The sequence below is a fragment of the Saccostrea cucullata genome, unplaced genomic scaffold, assembly GCF_032062105.1.
Source record: "Saccostrea cucullata isolate Sc308-1 unplaced genomic scaffold, CSIRO_AGI_Scuc_v1 ctg2739, whole genome shotgun sequence".
Lineage (NCBI taxonomy): Eukaryota > Metazoa > Mollusca > Bivalvia > Ostreida > Ostreidae > Saccostrea > Saccostrea cuccullata.
Window position 1 is genome coordinate 8,938 of NW_026934932.1, and position 26,632 is coordinate 35,569.

General features: G+C 33.4%; 1 protein-coding gene and 1 long non-coding RNA gene across 2 annotated transcripts; both read right to left on the bottom strand.

Annotated features, from left to right (window-relative positions):
- Positions 1–18: 18 nt before the first annotated feature.
- LOC134241561 (uncharacterized) lies at positions 19–26,413 on the bottom strand. Its single transcript, XM_062723600.1, has 8 exons — positions 26,362–26,413; positions 25,612–25,684; positions 24,561–24,712; positions 6,709–6,781; positions 5,941–6,092; positions 4,898–4,970; positions 4,196–4,317; positions 19–388 (listed from the first exon to the last, which is right to left on the bottom strand). The coding sequence occupies exons 1-8, from the start codon at positions 26,411–26,413 to the stop codon at positions 336–338; spliced, it is 750 nt and encodes a 249-aa protein (XP_062579584.1). The 3' UTR covers positions 19–335.
- On the bottom strand, positions 11,686–16,538 carry LOC134241559 (uncharacterized). Its single transcript, XR_009986683.1, has 3 exons — positions 16,242–16,538; positions 15,195–15,383; positions 11,686–11,892 (listed from the first exon to the last, which is right to left on the bottom strand). It is a non-coding gene; the product is annotated as an uncharacterized LOC134241559 (long non-coding RNA).
- Positions 26,414–26,632: the final 219 nt, after the last annotated feature.

Sequence of the window (26,632 nt, forward strand, 5' to 3'; positions counted from 1 at the left end):
ATTTAAAATATTCAACTTTTAGTTTAGATTTTTCATATACATGTACATGTTTACCGCATTCTTTATTGTTTAGAATCTTGTGAAATGTTTTTTTCTTCACAAATTTTCTTAAGCTTTTATTTTGTATAAATAAAAAAATAATGGACATGCTTCATTGGCCCCTCAGATTTTTCTTAAAAAACATCTTAAGCACATCCTATCAAGATTAACATTCATCATCTAAATGAAATTTTGCATTTTACAACACATTAAATCTTAAAAGTTCTTATTTAATTTTCCTCTTTTTTCCCTTTTGTGTGATTAATGGAGTCTCTCATTTAAAACTTCGCTTTTGTTCAGGATGTACTGGACACAGGTGATGCAGATTTCGTCACTGGGGGGTTTGTAGCTGTAAAAAAGAATTTTAACAAGAAAGTCCATATGAATTATTGGTCATAATTAAGTACTAGTAAATGCCTCAGTATTTTTTAAACATGATCAGGATGCCTGACATTTTTAAATATGGTTACCGAGATGCCTCGCTATTTTTTGATTTGATTAAGGTAGATACTTTTCTACCTCTTTTGATTAAGTAAATGCTTTAATATTTTTAGGATATGATTAAAATGCCTTACTTTTTAAGATCATTTTAGAGATTCTTACGATTTTTTTAAATGTGATTCAGAAGATGCCTTACCATTTCTTGACAGGATTAAGGAGGTGCCTTACTATTTTTGACAGGATTAAGGAGGTGTCTTAGTATTTATTTTGACAGGATGAATAAGTTATTTTACTATCTTTTGACAAGATTAAGGAGGTGTTTTAATATCTTTACAGGATTAAGGAAATGATTAAAAATATCTTTGACGTGATTTGAGATCAAGATGCCTACAAATTTTTAACCTGACTTAAAAAATACCTTACTATTTGGATATGATTAAAGATCAAAACTATTTTTTGACAAGATTAAGAAGATTCCTTACTTTTTTGGCATGATTAAGGACCAAGATGCATTATTTTATTTAAAGGATTAAGCGGATGCTTTGGTATATTTTTCACATGATTTATGAGATACCCTTCTATATTTTTTTTAACATGATTTAGGATAGAAATGCCAAACTATTTTTTGACATGATTTAGGAGATGCTTTTCTACTTTTTGATTAAGGATCGATGATTCCAAATATATTATTTTTTACAGGATCTCACATTTGTAAAATGAAATGCCTCACTATTTCTATAAATGATTATGGAAATTCCTTACTTTCTTTTGAATAATTAATGTTTTATGATCCTTATTATTTTTTGAATATAATTAAGGATTTGGAATAAGTATCGAGATGCTCTAATATATTTTTTTTACAGGATCTTATTAGGTAATGCCTCACTACTTTTTGGACATGATTAAGTAGATATCCCTCCTTTACGCTACAGTTCACTGTTTATATCTATTTTTGACTTACGTATGCATTTTGGAAATGTTGGGCAACCAAAATACATCCCATACAGGGGATCACAATCCTTCTGTATTGTGGTAGCTCCATTGTCAAACTTATAACCATAGTTACACTTGGCGGTACAGCGGCTGAAAAAAAAATGTATAGAAAAATATCATGTCTACAAACAATTTCTTCTAACTCAGTGGAGGAAACTCAACCATGCAGTGTCGATAAATTGATATATAATATGTTTTTTCATACTACCGCACAACAATTATTTATATCCGTAATCATGGCAGTGTTTGAAATAACCGTGTGCTCGACCGCCCGAGGCACACATATATGACCATGAACAAACAGATTTGTACCAAATGAAGTCTGTTTGGACGAATAAAATTTTTCCTGAAATTTAAATTCATATATCTGAAAAATCTTTCTTAGATCAACTTATACTTTTGGTAATGAATTTATAGGTAGTGCGATAAAATTCCTAAGCCTATAGATTCGGAATTAAAGTTTTGGACCTATTCACATAATCATTAAAAGATATTCATAAAAACAATTTGAATTCTCTTTCTCGAGCTAGAGGATTTTGGTTGGGCTGACAACTTTCACTAAGCAGTCAGCCCTGCATTTCTAGTTAATTCAACGATGAAATTCAAACACTGCTTAATGACTTATTTTATCAGATACAATGGGTTTTTATCCATATATTTCTTTCTTTTATCATTATGTTTATCATGGAAGTTACATAACTGGTGCAATATACTCACTAAAATATCGTTTTAGTTGAATTGCTACAGTTTATTTGCCCATTTGTAGGAGCTGGTAACGGTTTGCAAGCACCGGATGCTACAAAAACAAGTCAATATTAATTGTTGTACATCACCATGTTGTCATTTTGTTTGTGTTGGGGAGAACAATCTAAGTTTTAATAACTTTTGTTCAATCTCATTGATTGTGTTTCAATAAGAAGTTTATCATTACTGGCTTTTAAAACCCCTGCCCGTATGAAAACCCCTTTGTAGGTGCTGGTAACGGTTTGCAAGCACCGGATGCTACAAAAACAAGTCAATATTATTGGTTGTACATCACCATGTTGTCATTTTGTTTGTGTTGGGGAGAACAATCTACGTTGGAATAACTTGTGTTCAATCTCATCGATTGTGTTTCAATGAAATATATATTTAAATCGAATCAAACAATATTTTTTCAGTCAAACATAGGATCACCATAAGTTGCACGCTTCTTACAATTTAAAATGTTTATGCAATGAAAGATTAAATTCGTTGAAAAAAATTCAAGGTAAGAAACAATGTAAAAGAAAAAGACAAAAGATCTTGTGCTGTTCTTAAGAATATATCGAGGTCAAGGACAAAATCTATCACGCGCTATGAGGAAGGATTTGATTTCTTTACCACTTTGATAATTTACACTTTGATTTTTTTTAAAATGTCTTCTGCCCTTAATACGTTATAAAAAATAAAGAGTGATCAAAATATCAGTGTAGAAGATATGATTAAAGATAAGAGTGAAATAATCTTGATGAAAGAGACAGAAAAATTCGCCGATTTGTCTAGTTATAAATTACTCACAGTGTTACATCGTTTGTGCGTAAGGTCACCGTGATATTGAAGTAAGATTACGTCCTGTCGGGTAAAACAAATAGCAGTTCATCTTTTTCCTATTCTATAAGAACAAATATTGCACTGACTACCTCTCTAATACACTTATTTACATTTCTGATGCAAAGCTTTTCTATTGTAATTTTAGCAAAATTTAAGCTGCTAGAAAATATATACAAGGGAAAATATATATTGCTCTAAAATATTGAAAAATAAAGTTTTCAATGATTAAATAATTTTAAAATAACTATAATAAACAGACAGACTCTTTTATATATCATAGAAATTCCCAAAATCCGGATCCATCTCTCTCTCTCTCTCGCATATTCATTATCACATATAATCAATGCTTCAACTGTACATTTTGTTAGCGTGTGTATTGTGTTTTGGATTCATTTAGAAAATACTGTTTTGTACGTGAACACTTTTTTCAATTAAACAGTATTTTCTATACATTTAACGCAACCAGCATTGGAATTGAAAATATACATGTACAAGTTCATGTATTCATGCGTACTTTAGATGTGTTTTATGTCCGTACATCTTTTACTTAAATTATCAATTCTTAAAAATTCCATTTGATGTGATGAGTTTTACTCTATTTGATTATCAAACATCCCCGTTGGGATCGGGTTAGAATAGGTCCTCAGCCCCCCCCCCCCCCCTTGCTTGTCGTAAAAGGCGACGACTAAATGGGGCGGTCCTTCTAATGAGACCGTATAAACCGAGGCCCCGTGTTACAACAGGTGTGGCACGATAAAGATCCTTCTCTACTCGGGGGCCGTAAGTGCCGAGCATAGGCCTAAATTTGCAGCCCTTCACCGCCAATGGTGACGTCTCCATATCAGTGAAATATTCTGAAAAGGGACGTTAAACAGTATACCATCAATCAATCATTATCAAACTTCTAATAAAAGCTGTTTTTCACTTTAAGTATATATATATATTAAATAAACACAATATCCAAATAATTGCAGAAAATGTCATTTCAATTACTAGTAGTCTAATTAGTTGTATTGCAGCGTAAATTTGTCAAAACTTTACATAATACCTACATATATCTTAACGTATATTTAAACAGGCTATCGTGAGACTTAAATTTAAAAAAAATCAGGATACTCACGTCCAGGACCGGAAGGGTTTGAATCATTACGTATGCATTTTGGAAATGTCGGGCCAGTAAAGAACATCCCTGTCATAGGATCACAGTCCTTCTGTATTGTGGTGTCTCCATTATCAAACTGATAACCAGAGTTACACTGGGCCGTACAGCGGCTGAAAAAATGTACAGAACAAATATAATGACAACAAACAAACTCAATGGAGGAAACTGAACTCTGCAATCTCGACATTCGGTTAGAATATGTTGTTTTTTTTTCATAGTATTTGAAATAAGCGTGTGCCTGACCGCTAGAGACACACATATCTTGCCATGGACGAACAGATTTGTATGTAATGAAGCCCGGTTGGACGAATAAAATTTTTCCTGCAATTCAAATTCATTAATTTGATAATTCTTTCTTGGATCAACTTTTACTTTTGGTAATGAATTTATAGGTAATGCGATAGAATTCCTAAGCCTATAAATTCGGAATTTAAGTTATGGCCCTATTCATATAATCATTAAAAGAAATTCATTAAGACAATTTGAATTATTTTTCTCGGGCTAGAGGATTTTGGTTGGGCAAACAACTTTCACCTAGCAGTAAGCCCTGCATATCTAGCTAGTTTTACGATGAAATTCAAACACTGCTTAATGGCTTATTTTATCAGATACAAGGGGTGTTATCCATATATTTCTTTCTTTAACATTATGTTTATCATGGCGGTTACATAGCTGGTGCAGTATACTCACTAAAATATCGTCGAATCTCCACAGTTTATCTGCCCATCTGTAGGAGCTGGTAACGGTTTGCAAGCATCGGATGCTACAAAAACAAATCAATATTATTGGTTGTACATCACCATGCTGTCATTTTGTTTGTGTTGGAGAGAACAATCTACGCTGGAATAACTTGTTTCAATTTCGGTGATTGTGTTCCAATAAGATATATTTTTAAATCGAGTCAAACAATATTTTTTCAGTTAAACATATAAAAAATAATAAAATATTTATATCAGGATTTCTGCAATTACATGTTAAAAGTTAAAAGAACACGGGTGTTATCATAATTTGTATACAAACAGATAATTTGAAGATTTTGACTTTTCCAATTTTCAGTAACCGGATGCTGCGTAAAAAAAGCAGTGAGTCGTAAGATGACATACTCGAATTTAGCCATTTTTTTTTTCATATTCACTAGTGTAGTTTTGTTATGTAAAAAAAATACTGTTACAACTAGGTAAAAATGCATACTAAAGACAAAGACTTATCTACATGTATGTAACACAACAAGCCCCCCAAATCCGAATTCAATTCTCTCTCTCATATCAATTATCATTTTTTAATCAATGCTTCTTCTGTGCATCTTGTGAGCATGTGTATTGCATTTTGGATTCATTTAGAAAATACTTCTTTTAAATACGTGAATACTTTTCATTTAAAAAAAAGTATTTTCTATACATTGAACTCAATCACTTTTGGAACTGAGTGTATACATGTAAATGTATTCACGTGCACTTCAGATGTGTTTTTATGTCAGTACATTGATGTGAGGAATTTAACTCTATTTTGATCATCAAACATATACCGGTAGTAAGAGTTTTTTCTTTGAGTATATATAAAAATAAACACACAATTGCAAATAAATTTTTATTTGCACAGTTAATTCAATCAATCTTATTAATTGTAATGCGGAGTAAATTTGTCAAAGCTTTACACAATATCTACACATATCTTAATGTATAATTAAACAGGATATCATGAGTCTTAAATTAAAAAAAGATCAGGATACTTACGTCCGAGACCGAAAGGGTTTGAATCATTACGTATGCATTTTGGAAATGTTGGGCCATCAAAAAACATCCCCGTCAAGGGATCACAGTCCTTCTGTATTGTGGTGTCTCCATTATCAAACTGATAACCAGAGATACAATGGGCTGTACAGCGGCTGAAAAAATTTACAGAACAAATATAATGTCTACAAATAATTTCTTCTAACTCATTTGAGGAAACCATGCAATGTCAATGGCTAAATAATGTGTTTTTATGCTACTGCACAATAGTTTTTTTTATAGTCGAAATAATAGAAGTGTTTGAAAGAAGCTTGTGCCTGACGGCCCGGGACACACAACACATATTTTACCATGGACGAACAGATTTGTACGCATTGAAGCCAGATTGGACGAATAATAATTTTCCTTTCATTAAAAAATGCACATATTTGATAAATTTTTCTTGGATCAACTTATACTTTTGATAATAAATTGATAGGTAATGCGATAGTATTTCTAAGCCTATAGATTCGGAATTAAAGTTATGGCATAATAACATCGATAATGACATCATCATTAAAAGAAAATTCATTAAGACAATTTGAATTATTTTTTTTCGAACCAGAGGATTTTGGTTGGACTTAAAACTTTAATTAAGCAGTCAACCCTGCATGTCTACTTAATTTTACGGTGAAATTCAAAACACTACTTAATGTTAAAATGGGTATTTTCTATATATTTTTTATCATTATGTTTATCATGGAAGTTACATAACTGGTGCAATATACTCACTAAAATATCGTCGAATCTCCACAGTTTATCTGCCCATTTGTAGGAGCTGGTAACGGTTTGCAAGCACCGGATGCTACAAAAACAAATCAATATTATTGGTTGTACATAACTATTTTGTCATTTTGTTTGTGTTTGAGAGAACAATCTAAGTTGGAATACTGTAAACGCATTACATTTGGCTTTATGTTATTGGCGTTTTTGGCGGAAATGAAATTCCGTTTAAGTACAACGCTAAATGTATTGCTCATGCATAAATAAGAACATTGAGAAATGGGCTAATTCAAATCTACGCTAACTCATTCAAAAATCAGTTTCCGACAAATATCGTGCGCGCTCAATAAAATACATTTACAGTAAGTTGTGTTCAATCTCATTGATTGTGTTTCAGTACGATATTTATCACTCCTGGCTTTTAAATACCCTATCCGTATGAAAATTTCCTGTCTTTCTCGTATCTTACAGCATTTTTAGAGTTATCTACGATATATCCACAGTATGATACGGTATGAATGCTCTGTACATTCAGTAAATCTCAGTATGCCACGGTATGTATCCCCAGCATGCCACAGTGACCTACAATATACCCAGGTACTCCTATAGTATGCAACTGTATATGACTAGTGTTTCCTATAGACACCTATGGTATATCCCAGTATATTTCCCAGTACGCCCCTGTATATGTTCATCGAAGCAAAAAGAAGAAGTATACACAATCCAAGAGCACTGTACGCTGTAGGATAAAGAGAAAGACAGAGCGAGATTTTCATAAGGACGGGGAGGAGGGGGGGTTAAAAGCTAGTAGTGTATAATTAAATTGAATCAAACAATTTTTCTTTATTTAAATATATACAAAATAATAAAATATATCAATCAGGATTTCTAAAATTCTGTGGTACGATCAATACAAAACAGGAAAAGAAACAAACGTAGGATCGTCACTACTAAGTTAATGCTGTTATGTAAATATAAAGATTTATAATGAATAATGCGTTAATAGAAAACAAGTGTTATCATTATAAGTATACAAGTAGATAATTTGAAGATTTTAACTTTTCCACTTTTTAGTAACTGAATGCTGCGTAAAAGATTCAGTTAGTCATAAGATGACATACTCGTATTTGGCTTTAAAACTTTTTTTTCATTTCCACTAGTGAAGTTTTTTTTAGTAAAAAACGTATGCAGTAATCGAATTTGGCTTTATACTTAATCGAATGTTGTTCACTTTTTAAGTGACTACATTTTTAGTATTGCGAGCACAAAATTTTGGACAAGACCTGGCAAAGGTTATCGCACACGCTTCTTACAATTTAAAATGTTAATGTAATGACTGATTAAATTCGTTTAAAGAAAGGAGCAATGGAAAAGAAAAAAGAAAAGATCTTACACTATACTTAAGAACATCTCAAGCTCAAGGACAATATTAAATCTATTACGCGTTATGTGGAAGGATTTGATTTCTTTTACGCTTTGATTATTTACCCATTAATATTTTTAGACCATGTCATTTGAAAAAGATATTGCTGGATATATTGGATTCATTCTTCTGTCCTTAATATGTACGAAACATCAAAGGTGATCAAAATATTAGTGTAGGATATATGGTTAATGATAGGAGTGAAATAATCTTGATGCAAGAGACAGAAAAAAATGCCGCTTTTTCTAGTTATTAATAACTCACAGTGTCACATCATTCGTGCGAAAGGTAGAAATTGTTCATACGTAGAGCTTACTCTTGCGTATCGGATCAATTGAGATATATAAACTCCGTATGCAGGTGATGAAGGTATATTGCTTAAGTAAGGGAAGTTGACGATAGAAAAGTTAAAGTCATCACGTTTATCATATAGCTTAGTTGTTAGATTACCATTAACGTCTTTTTCAAGTAAAATATCCAAATATGAAACAGATATGCAATACTCTGAGGGTTTTTTTTATTTGAAGCTCACCAGGATATTGTATCGACATAAGAATGGAAACTAGTGCTAATTGTAACGGGGACCGTTACAGATGTTCCCCAAACGCTCCCCATCTCACTTTTGGTGCCATATTCCCTGTAGGCTTCATTAAATAAGACAAACTTTATGCATTTGAGACTTTAACAACGTTAACCCAGAAGGGTACCAAGTTCATTCAAATTTAGCACTGCACGCGTGCGCATGTGAATGCATGTGCGTAATGACCATATCATCTTTTCTACACAATCTGTATACTTTAATATACTAAATATTAAAGTATTTAATCCAAAAGTATTAAAGAATACGCTCATTCAAGAGTATTTTTGATTTTATTCATTTCACGTGCACGCACGTGCATACATGAGCATGGTGACATACCTTCTTGTAGAAGTCCATTACATCTATCTATGTTCTAAATCCCACTCCGTTTGGTTGAAAACCAAGGGAGTTATAGCTGATTAAAGTTTCAGCCAATCAGATTGCAGCGTTTGTTCACGCATGTGTATGGATGTGCATGGTGACCATACCTTCTTGTAGAAGTATATTATATCTATCTATGTTACAAATCACATCCTGTTTGGTTGAAAACCAAGGGAGTTATAGCTATTTAAAGTTTCAGCCAATCAGATTGCAGCGCACGTGCATGCACGTGTTTTCATGATAATTTTTATATATCATTTTGTAGGATATCCTAATGCATGGCTATGTTCAAAATTTCAAAGGATTTCATCAAAAAACAAGAAAGATATTGAGACTTTAGTTTCAGCCAATCAGAGCGAAGCGCACGTGCATGCGCGAGAGATCTTGCTATTTAGACCATGTCTTATTGTCTATGCTACTAATATATCCTTTCAGTATCAGTTTCAAAGCATTTCATCAAAAATGTAAAAAGTTACGCCGATATCAATTAAATCGTCATTTTTCGTGTTGCACGAAATGACCTTTGTTCGGCAAATCTACATAACATGTCTACTGACCCTAAAAACATTTTACCTTACTCGGATGTGTAGTTTACAAGATCACTCGAGGACAAAATTTTCCCAGGAATAATAATAATAATAACTAGAGCAAAGCTCGTTGCAAAGCAACGAGTGGGTCTTCCTTCCTAGCGATAAGCAAAAGATTAAATGTTTCTGTCTAGATTGTCAACTTTGCTAACATTCTCTTTTTCGATTTGTCTCAGAAACCCTTACTTGAATTCTTTAATTTGGTGTGAGCATGAGGTCTAAAGGGTACTCTCTCTAACAGCATTCTTGAAATCGTATCCACAACAGTTTAACTTCCAATATTATGACTTTTGATATCGGATATATCATGTTTGTGAAACGTGTCATACTACAGAAACATAAGTGTTTTGCTACATTACCATCTAAAAAATCGCTTTAAAATCATTTAATATACAATATAACTAGGTAAATAAAATAAACAAATTATATAATAATTCAAAAAATCCAAATGTATTTACAATAATGATGAACAATCTTCATTAGTTGCAATCAGTAAGTAGAACAATACTTTTATAATAAACGCACAGAAATGTTTTGTGTATGTTTCGAATTTGCAGCTTTCCACTAGCAACTGGTGGTACCTCAATAGGAGTGTAAAATTCTCTGAAAGGTATATTGTAAACATATTACATATGGCTGTGTATTCTTTTTTAGCGGCTTTGGCGGAATGCAGCAATCACTAAATCAAGTACAAAGCTAAAAGTCTTGTACATAAACATAAATAAGAATATCTACGCTAACTTATTCAAAAGTCAATTTCCACCAAATATTGTACAAGCTAAATATTATACATTTACAGCATTAAAGAAACAAATCTCTTTGAAGGTATTGCCCTGCATAAGAACAATTTGAATCCCCTACACTAAGGATGCTCTGTGCCAAGTTTCACTTTGGTTCTGGAAAATGATATTGTGAAATTTTAGACAATGATGATAATGGATAAAATTATGTTTTTAAAAAATTTACTGGTTCCTTTAGCTCAGATGGGCTAATAAATACGCAACAGGCACAGTTTTGGAGTTGACATTGAAATGCGACTGGACATCTCTTCAATCTTGTTTTAGAAAACTACATGTACATGCCCTATGTACTGAATTCCTTGGAATCATACACATGTTTATGCCTTTAATTAGTTGTATGTGCCAAAATAACATTTTTTTTTACATTATACTGTAAAAAATACACATACATGTATTACAAGATCTTCTATTCCTGCTGAAGACAGAGGATCTATCTTAATCATTAGAATAAGTAAGTCTAAACTTTGAAAGGAAAGACCTTAACAAGTAGAGCTTTTCAAAAAAGCTTACCGTCTTTAGCAACAATTTTAAACAGTAAACAGATCTATACTTAACAGGCCGTATAATTCTTTTGAATTTCTTGATTTTGTATTTCTAAATTAGCTTTTTACGGGCATTAGCACTACCACGGTTGTCGCTCGGCCGTAAACTTTGCCTGGCCGAGAGCTTACGGCAAACCTCGGCTGATTTCATTCCCTTCTTCAAACAAGAAAGGGAAAAAAAGAATAATACATGTAACACAAATTGTAAAGCCTGCAAGCAATAACTATCAAATTTTATTTATAATGAAATTAAAGAGACATTCTTATTTATTGCTACAAAAAATATCATGTTATCAGGAAATAATTACTGCTGATTTTGTTGTTCGTTTTGTCATTTTTTTAAGATTGGAAATCTTGCAAAATTGTTAAGTCGTACGAAAAATAGATCATCAGAAAGTTATCTCCCTTGCCTTTAACAGCATTTCAACCAATGAAATAATTGAAAATTTTCTCATCATGCAATTTCTACCAATCACAAAAGAGAGGAAGTGCATAATCCGAAGACTGTAAAAAACTTCAACTATATAATACCGTCTTCCAAGGAAGACGGTAATAAAGAGGTCAACATGCTACACAAACAAAATATTATTATATTTAAAAATAACATTTATTCCAATGTAATTACTGGTACATGTATTTCTGTTACAAAAACTATTTCACTTGAAAAACTGAGAGCAATTGATATGTTCATATTTGTGGATTTATGTTGTCAAATCAAAATTTAAAAATGATACACAGTGTGTTTAAAAATTGTCTTCACAAACCAAAACTTGACTTATTTTCACTATGCTGTTTATTCCATGTCACATCCAAACAGATGATCTTCTGGCAAATCATGGTCATGCTTGGTATCAAAATTCAGTTTTCAGATGAGTCACACCTATCCAAAAGAAATTGAAATTTTTTAATCTATAATTCTTTTACTAATAAAAAGTGCAATTCATGAGATTATAAATTAGATTATCAAATTGAGAGATAAGATATTGTCACATTTTCTGTGTATAATTTGTAAACTTTAATGTACTCTTTCATCAATTAAAAGAAGTTTACACCAATTAAGGCAGTCATTTATGCTATTCCCTAATAAGACAACATACAAGTGCAAAGTAATCATGCACTAGTGGGTTTAGGATAATGTGCTAGAGTATTTATGACAACATACTAGCACGAGGTGACAATGTGCTAGCATGTACGTCAGTGATAATATGCCAGCACACTGAATCCAACATGCAGTGAAGCTAACACTCAACAGATTGTTTAAAGTTGTGTTTGCATGATATTTTGTTTTGTGTTAACACAGCAGCGTGTTGTTTAAAGCTGCATTGGAGTGGCAGTCTGTTGAAATTAACATGCTAACACACTGCAACTTCACATCATTGGAACACCATAATTTTAAAACTGACAAACCAATATCTTATGATTACTAACTAGGTAATTGCAACTGTAAATGCTGATTTCATGGTGACAATAATACCGGTAATTCACTGTATATCTGAGAACTGATCAATTATAATAAGGCGTGTCCAGATAGGGCCACTTGCTAAAGCTCAATAGCACTTTCATAAAAGCGTGCCATCTTACCGACACAAAAGACGCCATTAGGCTATCACACAGCTCGCCATCACAACACTGAAAAACACTTTCGCACTACACAAGTTCGCACCACACGCTGTCACACTAACACACAAAACACTGTCACGCTAATACAATTTCACACAACAAAATATCAGGCTAACACGAGTTCACAGAACACACTATCAGGGTTCTCCATGAGCTGTTTTACTGTGTTGCTTCCGACACAGTAAAATTTTCTCCGACACAGTAACGATTCAAATTTAATGCTTGCGACACAGTAAAAATTTTGCCGACACAGTAAAATCTGTGATAATTAGAAAATCTAAACATAAATTCTCTCCAACTTAGTGAGATTTTAATCATACAATTCTACCGTCTTTCAATTCGAAAATGTGGAACACTTAATTACTAGGGGGGCTTCACCTTGCATAATCAATTATCTCCTAGACCCTCGCCGGACTTTACGCAAGAAGGAACAATGACAAATTATTTGTTTTCACACTTCCATGTAACGGTTAATTGGTATTTGCATTGAAATAGATTGAATTATTTTTAAAAATATTTAAACGTGTCTTTTCTAAAGAACCACGGCTCTACTGTAGGATTATTTTAGTACTGTAAGTGAACCATAAAATCGTACCGAAGTCATTTCATTGATGTAAATGAATTGCTTAAAATTTTCAACATGTTCAAATAAGGAACTCTTAAAAGTATTTTACTGTTCTGAAGTTACTTTTTTATGTAATTCGGTAATATGATCTACAGTAGAAAAATGACTAAAACTCATGGCAAATATACTATAAAAATGTAGAGTACTTCGACTGTATCGACCAGAATTTCCTCTGCTTTTCAGAACATGTGTTTTTACTTTTATAAATATGTACGACCAAACCATTTGCGTAACGAATTACCGAATTGTTTTTAAAAAGTGTGTGAATGTATTCTTTTGTTATTCTAATGAATCAGTTTCAGTTGCGAATTTGATCGCGAAAATACCGCGAACTTTTAGTGCTTCGCTTAAACTCTGCAACACAGTAACATTTTAAATGATGGAGAACCCTGCACTATCATGCTAACACGAATTCACAAACACGCTGTCTCGCTAACACAAGTTCACACAACACGCTGTCTCGCTAACACAAGTTTTACACAACACGCAGTCTCGCTAATACGAGTTCATACAACACACTGTCTAGCTAACACAAGTACACGCAACACACTGTCACGCTTAGATGAATTCACACAACACACTGTCACCCTAACATGAGTTTACACAACACGCAGTCTCACTAACACGCGTTTACACAATACACTGTCACGCTAACACGAGTTTACACAATACACTGTCACGCTAACACAAAGTCACAAAACAGGCTGTCTCACTATTCACTAACACAAGTTCGCACCAAATGCTGTTGCGATAACACACTGTCATCCTAATACCATTTCACACAACACACTGTCATTCTAATACCATTTCACACAACACACTGTCAGGCTAACACGAGTTCACACAACACACTGTCACGCTAACACGAATTCTCAAAACAGGCTGTCTCACTATTCACTAACACAAGTTCGCACCAAACGCTGTTGCGATAACACACTGTCATCCTAATACCATTTCACACAACACACTGTCATCCTAATACCATTTCACACAACACACTGTCAGGCTAACAAGAGTTCACACAACACACTGTCACGCTAACACAAATTCAAAAAACATGCAATATCGCTAACACGAGTTCACATAACACGCAGTCTGGCTAACACGAGTTCACACAATATGCAATCTTGCTAACACGAGTTCACACAACACACTATCTCTCTAACACCAGTTCACACGACAAGTTTTCAGGATAACAAGTTCACACAACACACTGTCACGCTAACACAAATTCACACAACATGCTGACTCGTTAATAAGAATACACACAACACGCTGTCTCGCTAACATGAGTTTACACAACACGCAGTCTCGCTAACACGAGTTTACACAACACGCAGTCTCACTAACACCAGTTTACACAACACGAAGTCTCGCTAATACGAGTTCAATCAACACTCTGTCTAGCTAACACGAGTTTACACAACACACTGTCACACTTACACTTTATACACGATTTTACACAACACGCTCTCCCGCTAACACGAGTTTACGCAACACATTGTCAAGCTAACAAGAATTCACACAACCCACTGTCAGGCTAACACAATTAAGTTCACAAAACACACTGCCTTGCTAACACAAATTCATACAACACACTGTCTCGCTAACACAAGTTCACACAACACACTTACATTGCTGAGTTTAAAGTAAAGGTCTACCCTAATTTGAAGAGGTTTAAAACTAACATATCTCTATATTAGTAAAAAGCTTCAAATTTAAGACAAAAACATTTATGCAGTAATGTTCCTTAACATGCATCTGGCATATAAAATGAATGAGACCTTAAAAACCTCACAGTACATGTTTACTTAGCTAATTAAAGGTCTAAATTGATGCTATTCAACAATATATATCAACATCTCTAAGTATGTGAATGAGTGAAATTCTCAAATAAATATTATAAATCAAAGTATCAATAAGAAGCTGAACCTTACGTCGCAGGTTCCAATCCCATTGCTAAATGCTTTAGACAGGTTACTCCTATGAGACTGCATAAACCAAGATTCTGTGTCACCGTAGGTGTTAGCACAAAATGGATCTCATACTTCTTAAAGGCAATAAGTGCTGAGTACAAGTCTATATTTGCAGCTAATACCATCCCAAGTGGTGGCACCATGAAATGACTGAAAAATGTATGATTAAGGCAAATAAACAAACATTAAACCATTACAGCAGTCTTATCAAACAAAAATGCAAACTTTCTATTATTTCAATTTTTTAAAACAAATTTCTTTTGCAATTTAACTGAGCAATATTTGTCCTTTTTTGTCAGTAAAGTATGATATTAAATAATTAAGACTTTTTGAGAACATCTATTAATAGCGAGTCCAGACAGCAGCACAAATCCCTGCCCATAATGCGAGCTCTTATGATAACACCTTGGCAAAAGAAGATTGTGACTTGCACATTGCTCCACACAATTTTTCTGCAGTATACTTTGGACACACAGTGCTTAGCTTCTTTAACATGTTTAAGCTACATTCAAAATTCATTTCTATTTAATTTGAGTTAGCTATCCTAACTCATGTTCACATGGAGCTAATGGGAAGTAATTTAACGAGCAGTGAATTCATTCGAATTAAACATTTGAATAAACTCTCAGTGTGAACATTGAGCATGGATGCACCAAATGTCAAATGCGGCTTGACAAGCACAATCTAAATTAAAACTAAATAAGTATCTGCCCTCACCCTTACAGTCACACTGTCAATATATAATTAGTTGAATATATTCTGTAACATTAAGTGCAGTTTAAATTATAGAGTATGATCACTATGATAGATAGTAGGACTGTTGAAATTACATCCTCAAATTTAAAAAAAATAAAATATAAAGCTGTGGGGATTTACAAGGCAAACAGAGAGCGTCTGAACTGTAAAACAGATAATATATCGGTGTGTCTGTGTATTTCTAATAACATCAATGTACGTCACTGACATGTAATCAGTAGTGTAAATTTTAAGTAATAAAAATATTCTAACCTTCATTCCAATGGTCCAAGCCAATCATACATTAAAATGTCGCCGTCAGCTCTTTCATCACTCGATACAATTATCAATGGGGAATCCGAAGCAGAGTCAAGAGTGTTCATCCTTGTTAATGTGACAGTCAGAATTTCCTCGTAAACAATTCACACAAGATTCTTAGAATATATGAATCGGGATAATTCTGCTTAGAATAATGTTCCAGAGAAGTGACAAAGTACTTCGTAGCTCCAGATTAAATGAGTGTGCATGTCTACAAACGGATTCTTTGTGAGAAAATGTTCAACTTCACAAATCATTTTATTTTCAGTTTGTAAACCGTGACAAACATGTGTCCGACGTCTACTCGAAGGGGCACACTAAAAACGGGATATACTAGAGACCTGATATTTACCTGACGTTTTAATTTTTAATTAAATGGTAATATTGAGTATTTTAAATTACTTATGTACAGACTTTATGACTTCGAGGCATATGCTATACAAAAATTCAATTGTTTGGAACATTTACAGACAAATTTGAATCAGGTCAAATAAGTGTTTAGTACATCGCGTCTTTAGTACCTTCCTATTTCCCACAATGCCGCGCGTTGTTTACAAACAAGCGCGAAAAAATCCTCTAAACTAGGTACTATTTATTGTTGTGTACATCATCACATTTTAAAATTATTTGAATAAAAAGAAAACAAAGAAACACCGAATCAAAACTATATCTTTTAGATGCATCAACTAAAAATGTGCACATGTATGCAGTAAAGGCTTGGCTGGCTATAGTAGACAACTTGTTCCTGAAAGGTTTCTCACATACATGTACTTGTTTTATATAAAAAACAATTAAATATAGCTGGAAGTTTATTTCTTTTTATATCAAATGACAAGATTTTATAAGTTCGAAATTATTTCAGTCAAACTTTTTCATAATATACCAATATTTTTAGCTATCAGAAAAAACGTGTATGAGCTATTAACCCCTAATTATAGGGGCCAGCCCCTTTTCATTAATCTAATATGAAAGCTCTCGTAATTACACACAACTTTTGTTATATATTTCTTACCAAATTATTCTCGGTTCAAAAGTTATTACACAAAAAGTAGCAAAAATTCAAGAAAAAAAAATACTAAAATTTGCCGTTTTATAGCTTCCAAACTTTAGGAAATCAGCTTATAATTTTATCGTTCTGCACATCTACAATGTATTGGCTACAAGTTCTCCAACTTTCGTGTAAATATCTTACGTCGTTCTTGAGATTTTTAGTGGAAACGAGACATCAAAATTATCAATTAAAGGGCAATAACTCACAATTAAAGGCATGCATCAAAAAATTGAAAACAGGTGTAAATAGGTTTAATTACAAGGTATCTAACCTGAAAGTTTCATAAAAATCAGTCCAAAGGTCTTTGAGAAATCGCCTGTCAAAAATCGAGCGGGAAAAAAAAAATAAAATAATAATAAGAAACAGTAGAATAACAGTAGGGTCTTCCGAAGGAAGCGGAAGACCCTAATAATAATAACTAGAAAGTGTGCTATTGCAAGCAATAGCATATGTCGCCCCGTACTGGACAAGACTTTCATTTTTATCATCACTAAAACAATGGTCCATTAGCTAAGCTTGGACAACCATCGAGTCGTATCAGTCCTTTCCGTTGGAAACGGAAGACCTTAATTGGGTACATCCCATTTTATTTTTAGAATCGGTAGGAGAAGAAAATAGTGCAGAAAAAAATTACAAGTTCCTAAATTTGCAGACTTGCATAAAAGAAATTGGGCAGATGTACTGAACTGAGCCTCATACTTGTTAATTGGCAGTATCATTCCTACCAAAAAAGCTTGGCAAATGTAATTTTTTAAGAAGATCAGCCGAATTATTTTGTGTATTATAACGCCAGTTAGAACTCTGAAATTTCACTTTCATTTTAAAAGGTTCTGCCGGAAAACGAATCTGACATGCCACCTTCAATTCGAGCATTTCTGCATTGTACAGGGCTGATGTTTCTTATGAGATGATAAATCATGTGTAAACTTTCTCAGTTTAGCGGAATCGTGAACATTTTCGGCGAGATGAATGTTTTGTTTACAGTAGTGATCAAGGCTTAGCGCACTTGTAGGAGCGGATCCTAGGATTTATGAATGAATAAAAACTATGGAAATAACGTACCAATTTTCTAATTTATACTTGCACTATCTAATGAAATTAATAATATACAAGTTATAGATATACAAAAAAATGCGAAATGCTAATAAATGCAGTTGACAATCGTTATTTTATATATAGATAAAATAAAATAATTATAAAATCTAGAGACAAGACAGAAGAAGAATGAAGGTTGGCAAACTATGAAATCACATCAGGAGAACTGAATTTTATGAATGAAACTTTTAAAACGTTACTTGTAAGTTGTATATGTTAGATATGTGTATTCTAACTGGCAGTGCGCTTCAAAAGGGGGGGGGGTCGTCTTGAACATAGTACCTTACGTTTGAACGGTAAGGGCTAGGGCTTTCGTATTTCAAATATGTAATCCTTGTGAAAAGAACTTTTATTGGACACGAAGAACTTTGACCCTTTGACCTAGACCTTGGAGAACACATGTGTACATCTTAACCTTTTTTCTGTTTCGTTTCTATGACAACTGTGAGCGACTCATTACAATTATTTTAAAAGTAAAAATCACTTTGACACATTGCAAGGAATTAACATTGAAAGTTTCAAAACGATTGCTTGAGTAGTTATTGAGAAAATCGAAATTAAAGAATTTTAACATTCCCCTGGTTTCCATGGCAATAAACGATTATTTGAAAATTTTAAATGCAAGGCACACAACTACAGATACTAATCATTAAAATAAAAAGAGTTTCATTACGAACGTTTAAGGGACCAGAGAGAACACTCTCGGACAAAATTCGTCGCTTTTTACAGGTTTCCATGGCAACGGTAGACATATTGGAACTGAACGACCTCACTGCACAACTACAACCAGTGATCGTCCTTTGAGGAAAGTTTCAGGAAGATTGCCCCAGCCATCTCCGAGAAACAGCCTGGATAAAAAAAACATGCGTACAATATCAATATGTCGTCCCCGACTTCGTTCGGGGCGACATAATAACTCCTGAATTTTTCACATCAATAACTCCTGAATTTTCCCCTTCAATTCGAGCATTTCTGCATTGTACAGGGCTGATGTTTCTTATGAGATGATAAATCATGTGTAAACTTTCTCAGTTTAGCGGAATCGTGAACATTTTCGGCGAGATGAATGTTTTGTTTACAGTAGTGATCAAGGCTTAGCGCACTTGTAGGAGCGGGGGATCCTAGGATTTATGAATGAATAAAAACTATGGAAATAACGTACCAATTTTCTAATTTATACTTGCACTATCTAATGAAATTAATAATATACAAGTTATAGATATACAAAAAAATGCGAAATGCTAATAAATGCAGTTGACAATCGTTATTTTATATATAGATAAAATAAAATAATTATAAAATCTAGAGACAAGACAGAAGAAGAATGAAGGTTGGCAAACTATGAAATCACATCAGGAGAACTGAATTTTATGAATGAAACTTTTAAAACGTTACTTGTAAGTTGTATATGTTAGATATGTGTATTCTAACTGGCAGTGCGCTTCAAAAGGGGGGGGGGGTCGTCTTGAACACAGTACCTTACGTTTGAACGGTAAGGGCTAGGGCTTTCGTATTTCAAATATGTAATCCTTGTGAAAAGAACTTTTATTGGACACGAAGAACTTTGACCCTTTGACCTAGACCTTGGAGAACACATGTGTACATCTTAACCTTTTTTCTGTTTCGTTTCTATGACAACTGTGAGCGACTCATTACAATTATTTTAAAAGTAAAAATCACTTTGACACATTGCAAGGAATTAACATTGAAAGTTTCAAAACGATTGCTTGAGTAGTTATTGAGAAAATCAAAATTAAAGAATTTTAACATTCCCCTGGTTTCCATGGCAATAATCGAGTATTTGAAAATTTTAAATGCAAGGCACACAACTACAGATACTAATCATTAAAATAAAAAGAGTTTCATTACGAACGTTTAAGGGACCAGAGAGAACACTCTCGGACAAAATTCGTCGCTTTTTACAGGTTTCCATGGCAACGGTAGACATATTGGAACTGAACGACCTCACTGCACAACTACAACCAGTGATCGTCCTTTGAGGAAAGTTTCAGGAAGATTGCCCCAGCCATCTCCGAGAAACAGCCTGGATAAAAAAACATGCGTACAATATCAATATGTCGTCCCCGACTTCGTTCGGGGCGACATAATAACTCCTGATTTTTTCACATCAATAACTCCTGAATTTTCCCCTTCAATTCGAGCATTTCTGCATTGTACAGGGCTGATGTTTCTTATGAGATGATAAATCATGTGTAAACTTTCTCAGTTTAGCGGAATCGTGAACATTTTCGGCGAGATGAATGTTTTGTTTACAGTAGTGATCAAGGCTTAGCGCACTTGTAGGAGCGGATCCTAGGATTTATGAATGAATAAAAACTATGGAAATAACGTACCAATTTTCGAATTTATACTTGCACTATCTAATGAAATTAATAATATACAAGTTATAGATATACAAAAAAATGCGAAATGCTAATAAATGCAGTTGACAATCGTTATTTTATATATAGATAAAATAAAATAATTATAAAATCTAGAGACAAGACAGAATAAGAATGAAGGTTGGCAAACTATGAAATCACATCAGGAGAACTGAATTTTATGAATGAAACTTTTAAAACGTTACTTGTAAGTTGTATATGTTAGATATGTGTATTCTAACTGGCAGTGCGCTTCAAAAGGGGGGGGGGGTCGTCTTGAACATAGTACCTTACGGTTGAACGGTAAGGGCTAGGGCTTTCGTATTTCAAATATGTAATCCTTGTGAAAAGAACTTTTATTGGACACGAAGAACTTTGACCCTTTGACCTAGACCTTGGAGAACACATGTGTACATATTAACCTTTTTTCTGTTTCGTTTCTATGACAACTGTGAGCGACTCATTACAATTATTTTAAAAGTAAAAATCACTTTGACACATTGCAAGGAATTAACATTGAAAGTTTCAAAACGATTGCTTGAGTAGTTATTGAGGAAATCAAAATTAAAGAATTTTAACATTCCCCTGGTTTCCATGGCAATAATCGAGTATTTGAAAATTTTAAATGCAAGGCACACAACTACAGATACTAATCATTAAAATAAAAAGAGTTTCATTACGAACATTTAAGGGACCAGAGAGAACACTCTCGGACAAAATTCGTCGCTTTTTACAGGTTTCCATGGCAACGGTAGACATATTGGAACTGAACGACCTCACTGCACAACTACAACCAGTGATCGTCCTTTGAGGAAAGTTTCAGGAAGATTGCCCCAGCCATCTCCGAGAAACAGCCTGGATAAAAAAACATGCGTACAATATCAATATGTCGTCCCCGACTTCGTTCGGGGCGACATAATAACTCCTGAATTTTTCACATCAATAACTCCTGAATTTTCCCCTTTAATTCGAGCATTTCTGCATTGTACAGGGCTGATGTTTCTTATGAGATGATAAATCATGTGTAAACTTTCTCAGTTTAGCGGAATCGTGAACATTTTCGGCGAGATGAATGTTTTGTTTACAGTAGTGATCAAGGCTTAGCGCACTTGTAGGAGCGGATCCTAGGATTTATGAATGAATAAAAACTATGGAAATAACGTACCAATTTTCGAATTTATACTTGCACTATCTAATGAAATTAATAATATACAAGTTATAGATATACAAAAAAATGCGAAATGCTAATAAATGCAGTTGACAATCGTTATTTTATATATAGATAAAATAAAATAATTATAAAATCTAGAGACAAGACAGAAGAAGAATGAAGGTTGGCAAACTATGAAATCACATCAGGAGAACTGAATTTTATGAATGAAACTTTTAAAACGTTACTTGTAAGTTGTATATGTTAGATATGTGTATTCTAACTGGCAGTGCGCTTCAAAAGGGGGGGGGGGGTCGTCTTGAACATAGTACCTTACGGTTGAACGGTAAGGGCTAGGGCTTTCGTATTTCAAATATGTAATCCTTGTGAAAAGAACTTTTATTGGACACGAAGAACTTTGACCCTTTGACCTAGACCTTGGAGAACACATGTGTACATATTAACCTTTTTTTCTGTTTCGTTTCTATGACAACTGTGAGCGACTCATTACAATTATTTTAAAAGTAAAAATCACTTTGACACATTGCAAGGAATTAACATTGAAAGTTTCAAAACGATTGCTTGAGTAGTTATTGAGAAAATCAAAATTAAAGAATTTTAACATTCCCCTGGTTTCCATGGCAATAATCGAGTATTTGAAAATTTTAAATGCAAGGCACACAACTACAGATACTAATCATTAAAATAAAAAGAGTTTCATTACGAACGTTTAAGGGACCAGAGAGAACACTCTCGGACAAAATTCGTCGCTTTTTACAGGTTTCCATGGCAACGGTAGACATATTGGAACTGAACGACCTCACTGCACAACTACAACCAGTGATCGTCCTTTGAGGAAAGTTTCAGGAAGATTGCCCCAGCCATCTCCGAGAAACAGCCTGGATAAAAAAACATGCGTACAATATCAATATGTCGTCCCCGACTTCGTTCGGGGCGACATAATAATAATAACTAGTGCTAATTGTAACGGGAACCGTTACAAATGTTCCCCAAACGCTCCCCAACTCCCTTTTGGTGCCCTATTCCCTGTTAGCTTCATGAAAAAAGACAAATTTTGTGCATTTTTGACTTCGTCAATGTTTTCCCAGAGGGATACCAATTATATTCAAATTTTAGCATTGCACTCGTGCGCATGTGAATGCATGTGCGTTATTACCATATCATCTTGACTACACTACCTATATATTTTAATATACTATTGATTAAAGCATTCAGTCCAAAAGTATTAAAAATCACTCATTCAAAGGTATTTTTAATTTCACTCGTCCCAAATGCACTCACGTACCTTCTTGTAGGAGTCCCTTATATTAATCTATGTTCTAAATCCCATCCTGTTTGGTTGAAAAACAAGGGAGTTATAACCATTTCAAGTTTCAGCCAATCAGATTGCAGCACACGTGCATGCGCGTGATTTCATGAATATTTTTCTAAATCATATTGTAGGATATCTTTATGTATGACTATGTTTTAAATTTCAAAGCATTTCATCAAAAAACAAAGGAGATATAGTTATTTAAATTTTCAACCAATCAGATTGCAGCACACGTCCATGCGCATGATTTCTTGAATTTTTTTTGTTTATCATATTGCAGGATAACCTAATGCATGACTATGTTTTAAATTTCAAAGCATTTCGTCAATAAATAAAGGAGATATAGCCATTTAAAGTTTCAGCCAATCAGATTGCAGCACACGTGCATGCGCGTGATTTCATGAATTTTTTTTTATATCTCATGTTGTAGGATATCCTAATGCATGACTATGTTTAAAATTTGAAAGGGTTTCGTCAAAAAACAAAAGAGATATTGAGATTTTAGTTTCAGCCAATCAGAGCAAAGCGCACGTGCATGCGCGTGAGCTCGTGCTAATTTGACAGTGTCATTATATTAACACTATTAATATATCCTCATGAAATGAGTTTCAAAGCATTTCATCAAAAAATGTAAAAGTTATGGCTATATAAAGTATATCAGTCATTTAACTCATTTCACGCGCCCGCATGGTATGTAAAAAAAAATACTGTTACAACTAGGTAAAAATACATACTAAAGACAAAGACTTATCTATGTAACACAACAAGCCCCCCAAATCCGAATTCAATTCTCTCTCTCATATCAATTATCACTTTTTAATCAATGCTTTTTCTGTGCATCTTGTGAGCTTGTGTATTGCATTTTGGATTCATTTAGAAAATACTTCTTTTAAATACGTGAATACTTTTCATTTAAAAAAAAGTATTTTCTATACATTGAACTCAATCACTTTTGGAACTGAGTGTATACATGTACATGTATTCACGTGCACTTAAGATGTGTTTTATTTCCGTACATTGATGTGAAGAATTTAACTCTATTTTGATTATCAAACATATAGTAAGAGTTTTTTTCTTTGAGTATATATAAAAATAAACACACAATTGTAAATAAATTTTTATTTGCACAGTCATTTTAACCAATCTTATTAATTTTAATGCGGAGTAAATTTGTCAAAGCTTTACACAATACCTACACATATCTTAATGTATAATTAAACAGGATATCATGAGTCTGAAATTAAAAAAAGATCAGGATACTTACGTCCGAGACCGAAAGGGTTTGAATCATTACGTATGCATTTTGGAAATGTTGGGCCATCAAAAAACATCCCCGTCAAGGGATCACAGTCCTTCTGTATTGTGGTGTCTCCATTATCAAACTGATAACCAGAGATACAATGGGCTGTACAGCGGCTGAAAAAATTTACAGAACAAATATAATGTCTACAAATAATTTCTTCTAACTCATTTGAGGAAACCATGCAATGTCAATGGCTTAATAATGTGTTTTCATGCTACTGCACAATAGTTTTTTTTTATAGCCGAAATAATGGAAGTCTTTGAAATAAGCTTGTGTCTGACGGCCCGAGACACACAACACATATTTTACCATGGACGAACAGATTTGTACGCAATGAAGCCAGATTGGACGAATAATAATTTTCCTTTCATTAAAATACATATATTTGATAAATCTTTCTTGGATCAACTTATACTTTTAGATTGACTGATTGATTGATTGTATACTATTTAACGTCCCTCTCCAGAATATTTCACTGATATGGAGACGTCACCATTGCCGGTGAAGGGCTGCAAATTTAGGCCTATGCCCGGCACTTACGGCCTTTGAGCAGGGAGGGATCTTTATCGTGCCACACCTGCTGTGACACGGGGCCTCGGTTTATACGGTCTCATCCGAAGGACCGCCCCATTTAGTCGCCTTTTACGACAAGCAAGGGGAGGCTGAGGACCTATTCTAACCCGGATCCCCACGGAGTATACTTTTAGAAATGAATTGATAGGTAATGCGATAGTATTCCTAAGCATATAGATTCGGAATTAAAGTTATGGCATAATAACATCGATAATGACATAATCATTAAAAGAAAATTCATTAAGACAATTTGAATTATTTTTTTTCGAGCCAGAGGATTTTGGTTCGACTTAAAACTTTCATTAAGCAGTCAGTCCTGCATGTCTACTTAATTTCACGGTGAAATTCAAACACTACTTAATGTTAAAATGGGTATTTTCTATATATTTTTATCATTATGTTTATCATGTAAGTTACATAGCTGGTGCAATATACTCACTAAAATATTGTAGAATCTCCACAGTTTATTTGCCCATTTGTAGGAGCTGCTAAGGGTTTGCAAGCACCGGATGCTACAAAAACAAGTTAATATTGTTGGTTGTACATCACTATTTTGTCATTTTGTTTGTGTTTGAGAGAACAATCTAAGTTAGAATACTGTAAACGCATTACATTTGGCTTTATCTTTTTAGCTCTTTTGGCGGAAAGGAAATTCCGCTAATTCAAGTACAACGCTAAATGTATTGCTCATGCATAAATAAGAACATTGAGAAATGGGCTAATTCAAATCTACGCTAACTCATTCAAAAATCAGTTTCCGACAAATATCGTGCGCGCTCAATAAAATACATTTACAGTAAGTTGTGTTCAATCTCATTGATTGTGTTTCAATAAGATATTTATCACTCCTGGCTTTTAAATACCCTGTCCGTATGAAAATTTCCTCGCTTTCTCGTATCTTACAGCATTTTTAGAGTTATCTAAAGCTAGTAGTATATAATTAAATTGAATCAAACAAATTTTCTTTATATAAATAATTAAAAATTAATAAAATATATCAATCAGGATTTCTGCAATTTTGTGGCACGATCAATACAAAACAGGAAAAGAAACAAACTTAGGATCGTCACTATTAATTTAATGCTGTTATGTAAATATAAAGATTTATAATGAATAATGCGTTAATAGAAAACAAGTGTCATCATTATAAGTATACAAATAGATAATTTGAAGATTTTAACTTTTCCACTTTTTAGTAACTGAATGCTGCGTAAAAGATTCAGGTAGTCGTAAGATGACATACTCGTATTTGGCTTTAAAACTTTTTTTTTTCATTTCCACTAGTGAATTTTTTTTTAGTAAAAAACGTATGCAATAATCGAATTTGGCTTTATACTTAATCGAATGTTGTTCACTTTTTAAGTGACTATATTTTTAGTATTGCGAGTACAATTTTTTTGACAAGACCTGGCAAAGGTTATCGCACACGCTTCTTACAATTTAAAATGTTAATGTAAAGA

Excerpts from the sequence above, each read along its gene's own strand:
- LOC134241561 (XM_062723600.1), bottom strand. The coding sequence starts at position 26,413 with ATGTCATCTTACGACTACCTGAATCTTTTACGCAGCATTCAGTTACTA. Across the intron at positions 6,782-24,560 it reads AAACCCTTTCGGTCTCGGAC|CATCCGGTGCTTGCAAACCG; the intron begins GTAAGTATCCTG and ends TTGTTTTTGTAG. Across the intron at positions 389-4,195 it reads GACATTTCCAAAATGCATAC|CTACAAACCCCCCAGTGACG; the intron begins GTAATGATTCAA and ends TCTTTTTTACAG.